The 5,213-nt window shown below is 45.5% G+C and overlaps 1 protein-coding gene across 1 annotated transcript in view; it reads left to right on the top strand.

The window, feature by feature from the left end:
* The first annotated feature begins 2,533 nt into the window (after positions 1 to 2,533).
* The window catches only part of fgf13b (fibroblast growth factor 13b), a 34,170-nt gene continuing 31,490 nt past the window's right edge, over positions 2,534 to 5,213 (top strand). Inside the window, exons 1-2 of the mRNA XM_020920093.2 lie at positions 2,534 to 2,735; positions 3,146 to 3,256. Coding sequence (XP_020775752.1) covers positions 2,534 to 2,735; positions 3,146 to 3,256 — 313 coding nt within the window. The remainder of the gene's footprint in view (positions 2,736 to 3,145; positions 3,257 to 5,213) is intronic.

The following is a 5,213-nucleotide window of genomic DNA, read 5'->3' as shown; positions in this document are numbered from 1 at the left end:
CTGTTGTCTAGCTTCCTTTTCGAACAGCGAAAGAAAAAACGAAAAAGACAAAAAAACAAAACACAACAACTGAAGATTACCATGTAACTCAGCGCATGGCCGTCTATCTTCTTTTCACAGCTGTGCGGCTTCTCTCCTCCGGGGGAAGCCTGTGGTCAAAAGACACGCGTGAAAATCCTATCTCGCCCTCTCCTCCATCCTGTCTTTTACCCGTTTGCCTCTTGCTGTTATAGTACAAAGGTCTCACGAAAGAAGAACTCACAGCTTGTCCAATGCGGGTTTGAAAGCACCAGCGGCAGCAGTTCGCACCAAAATAAAACCCCCTCCTGTCACAGTGCTCTTACTCTGAAAAGTTCCCATCTGCTCTGACCTAAATATACCTTTCATTATATACTTCATGCATCTTCACTCTCTCCCAGTGCGTTCATTTCGTATTGGGCTCTCGGCTGCTCCTTTGTGTTTGCAGGGGCTGAGCATGCACCAGAAGCTTCCTTGATCTGAAAACAGCAGCACAACTTGTTCCCATGTATGGCATTGGAGGCATTAAAGATTCAGAGAGGAGATATCAAAAAAGACATGCACTGATTTTGAAATAGGCTCTGCTCTCCTGGCTGCTTTTCTCCGAGCTGTGTGCAGGACATAAAGTACAGTTGGATTTAAATGTTCAGAGCTGCAAATTAAACACATTATTTTGGGCTTGTTGATATTTAAATGACTGTAAAGCATGAAGTACAGTAACTGGTTTAGACTCATTTGTATGCAGTTCACATAGTGCTTATGAACACACTTTTTTGTTAAGGTCAATTATGGGCTACAAATAAATGATCGATTTAATCTATATATAAGCCTCAAAAATGCAATGATCCTACCTACAGCCACAAGAGGTCAGTAAAGCAAATGTTTCAATGGCCATAGAATTTACCCCATAATTACAAAATTCTTTGTTTAGATTCAGGTCTGGCACTAGAGCCTTGCAAAATAGAAAAAGAAAGAATGCACGGTTTCTATACTGACACCAGAATGGTTAACACCCTTGACAAATCTCATTATGAAATAGCCCACGGTTAAATTGTCTAAACTTCTGAACCCAGTCAACAATTAAAGATGGCTTCTGCGACTTTTCGGTTGAAAGCTGCTCTTTTGTGGATCTAATAAAAGTTGTTGTTTTCAGGTGTAATTCGATGTACTCTTATACCCACATCGCCTTCGGGTCGATCAAAGCACTCACAGCGACTAAACCGAAGAGATGTGACTTTTATCTTGGTTTATACAATGAAAAGCCCCCGGCAAAAACAAACCGCGTTAACTCGAGAGGCTGTAAACGTCTTTTTGGCCCGTTGAGAAGAAACATGTTACACACACATGCTCTCAATGTTTCAGCTGGCCTGGCTCCTTCTTTGTAGTTTCAGCTGCGCTTGTGAGCTGAAAAGGCCATGTATTTATGCTCAGACTGGAGGTTTATTCTGACTGAAGTAGAGTTTTTCATTATTATTTTTCTGATGGGAACAGCGCACGAACCTGCAGTGAAATATGCCAGTGGGCCAGTTGCAATCAAAGGACTATTATCGGTCAATAGTGATGTTCGTGTGCATTATATAGGGCCCATCACTGCGGCCTGTCCGGGCTTTATTTGACGTATACGGCTCCTCGCGCAGCAGACGTCTAACCTCTTCACCCTCGGTGATTTATCTCTTGGGACCGAGGGCTGCTCCGTGTGACACGTCTTAGATTTATGTCCCCATAACGTGACCAAGTCCCGCGCACAAACACTCAATATCTCATTTTCTCCCGCCACCCCTTTCCATTAGAGCCCCACCACACGCACGCACGTGCACACACATGTTGGCACGCTCATGTACACGCACACGTGCGCACACACTCAAAAGACTTTCATTCATTCACCTGTCCCAGCTACCCGCCCCCGTATCTCCCATCAGCCTCAACATGTAAATATCATGCCACGTGGGCTTCGGGCTACAGGTGCCCCCTCCCTCTCGCCTCTTCTCCACGTACACCCCCTCCTCCTCATTTCTGGGGCGGGCAGCAGCGCTGCAGCAGTTTTATGAACGGCACGGATGCACCATGCTCCGCCGCTCGCACTGGCAGCTCCGCGCCGTTTCATTGACAAACGCCCCGCACTGTGCTGTCTTCACTGCTGCATTGGTGTCACGGACAACGAAGAGGATCATAGGGGCACTGACAGAGGAAGCAGAGACCGCTGCAGTGAAAGGAGACAGCGGGAGCACGGTGTAGAGCGCGCTGTAAGCTGTTGATTCGCGCCTTGAACCCGGACTGGATCAGCGTGTCTCCCTCACGCGCTCTCCCGGGACAGGCACGAGAGTGGGGGGAAGCTCCCGGACCCCTGTGGGGGACCTAGTGGATTTGGTGAAGGACTTCCATGAACCGGACGCACCGATGGAGGAGACCGAGACTGCAGCGGCTGCGTGTCTGATGCGAACTGAGCCGTGGGCGGCGTAGACCCCCGCCCTGCACCCCTCTGTTCCCGCCGTAGCCTGCACGCTCCAGCGGCAACATGTCCCGGGCAGCGGCCATCGCCAGCTCGCTCATCCGTCAGAAGCGGCAGGCGCGGGAGCGCGAGAAGCAGAACCAGTGCCGCGGCAGCGGCAGCCCCAGCAACAGCAAAGGCGCCAACGATAAGCCCAGCAAACTCAATGTGTTCTCACGGGTCAAACTATTCGGCTCGAGGAAGAAACGGAAGAGGAAGCGACCTCCAGGTTCGGGTCAGGACCGTGTCAGCATCACAACATCTCCACTGCTCATCCATCTCCTCAGGCCACAGGCTGCTTCACATCTCCATCACTGCACTGTCCATGAGTGTCCACTGTCTTATTTCCACAATGTCTCCATCTGTGTCCATTGTGTCCATCAGGTCCTTGTGTGTCTCCTCTCTCCATCACCTCCATCTCTCCATGTCACCCTGGCACATCCAGCTGCACGACTCTGTCCCATGAGCTTGGGCTGAGCAGCAGAGCAGCTGAAGTTAAGGTTTCACAGTTTGTTTTTGAAGCACATCCAACATGTTTAGGCTCGGTGCTGGAGACCCACTTAGAACAGCAGCTTGTTCTTGTGTAACAGGGGCTCTGTGTTTGTGTATGTGTCTCACTGCTCTCCTGTTCCCCCCCAGAGCCCCAGCTGAAGGGGATAGTGACCAGGCTCTCCAGTCGACAGGGCTTCCAGCTGCAGATGCAACCGGACGGCACCATCGACGGCACCAAGGATGAGGACAGCACCTACGGTAAGCTTGTCTGCATGGATCCAAAAAACAGTAAACAGCTGTTCATCTTTGCCTGTTTATGAAACGTGACAGTGCAGAGAGCAGTGTTTTTACATTGTGAATTTTATGTTTTAACACAAAAATTTACAAAAATATTTTCTCCTAAAATTAAAGTACGATCTTTGTAGTTTTCTCTATTTTCTGGTTAAAATTTGTAACATTATTGATTGATATTTGATTATTTAATGTGGTACTGCACTGATCAATAATGTGGCATTGTGCATTAGCCTATTTTTGCTGTTGTTAACAAAAGTTGGCATTAATTGAAGTAAAATATTTAAAACCTATGACATTCATGAAGCAATGATTCAGTCCATGTGTTTCAGTGATGTATTATGTAGATGCATACATATGTAAATTATGTAGTTATGTAGATTTTACAATGACAAGCAGCAGCATAACATCTCAGATACTCATTTCAGTTTGTTCAGTTCAGCAAAAGTTGCACTCATACAACAAATAACAACAAATGGAAACAGATGTGTGTAAAAAAGCTAATTAAAAGATCACATGTTCAACACAAGTGCAGTAAGACCTCCGCTCTCCTCCTCCACAGCTTTCCTAAATGCAAGCGTCTGTGTTCTGGCATTCAAACAATCTCGCGCAAACAGACGGCATAAATTTCCATTAAAGTTTCCCTTCAAAGCGACGCCAAGCAGCGTTTCAGGAGATTGGCCCATGTGCCATTTAATCTCGAAGCCGAAAACCTTTAGTGCTTGTAAATCACAGTGAAAACATCATTCACACAGAGCACAGAATAAAAGAGCGGTTTTGTTTTTGGAGATAATTATATTTGGTCTGAATTACGTGGCCCTTGGAGCATGTTGCTTTCAGATCCGATGAACGGTGCAATGTGTCCAACGCTGAAAAGCAAGTCTTGGTTGATTTGATTGTAATCCTGAATCTAATTTCAAGACTGGTTTTTCGTTTGAGGGGAAATCTGACAAGGAAACCCAAGGCTCTCCAGTACAGAAGCAAATATTTTGTGCTAGCAGGCTCAGCCTAGAGATAGGGTTAGCTATAAGGAGTAGACAAATTCATTTTCTTTTCCATTTAGCTTTGTGGAGATCTAGCGGACTGCATTTCCTGTGTAGTTATTATCAAGGCATTGTAACAGATGAGGCTATAATAATAATGTAATATAAAACAATGATTAATGCAAGTTATGTCTTAAAATACCCAACAATAAGCGTCGTACATCTTCTTTGAACATCCATGAGCTTCAATAATTACAAGTTTGAGAGGGTTCAGTTAGTACAATTAATGGAGCAATTAATCATTTGAACATAGATAATGCAGATCATATTTATTTCAGGGAGTATTACTCACTAAGGAGATTTAATTTATTCTCTTTTGTGGGTGGGATATAGAATTTATCCCTGAACTAGCGAGAGTCTAGCCTGATTCATCAGCTAGTTTCACTTCGGGGAAACTGTTTGACCTCGCAGCATCAGAATTCATTCACTCGACGGTAGGTGGGTACTTTTTTTATTTAACCAATTGCTGCTATTTGGTCGTGATATACGTAATGCGCCGTTAACGGGGCTAACTGGTATATTAAACTTTTCCCAAATCCCATAGGAAGAAGGGCAATAATGTCTTTCCCCTTGATAAAATTCACCAAACATTCTCTTTGTTTCACCTTTAAACCCTTGATCTGGATCGTTGAATCGTTGCCAACACACAATGTAAGGCTCTTCGCTGAATGGCTGGTGCCCGAAGTCGCACTTCTGGGGTTTTTGCGAACCATCTAGTGTATTCCAATTCCTGACGTAGTTGCTGGAGAGAAATGAAATTGAGCGGAGGCACTAGGTGGCTCCAGCCTGACTGGCGAGAGTCCCCCATCAAGGCGAAATTATTGTCGAGCATATTTGTGTGCAGGCAGATAACACATTTTGATGTATGATACAGTACATTG

Source organism: Boleophthalmus pectinirostris, unplaced genomic scaffold (assembly GCF_026225935.1).
Source record: "Boleophthalmus pectinirostris isolate CB_2022bp ecotype Guang Dong unplaced genomic scaffold, ASM2622593v1 HiC_scaffold_12, whole genome shotgun sequence".
NCBI classification, from domain to species: Eukaryota; Metazoa; Chordata; class Actinopteri; order Gobiiformes; family Gobiidae; genus Boleophthalmus; species Boleophthalmus pectinirostris.
Note: the sequence above shows the minus strand (reverse complement) of the source record. Positions and strands in the feature narration are given on the sequence as shown.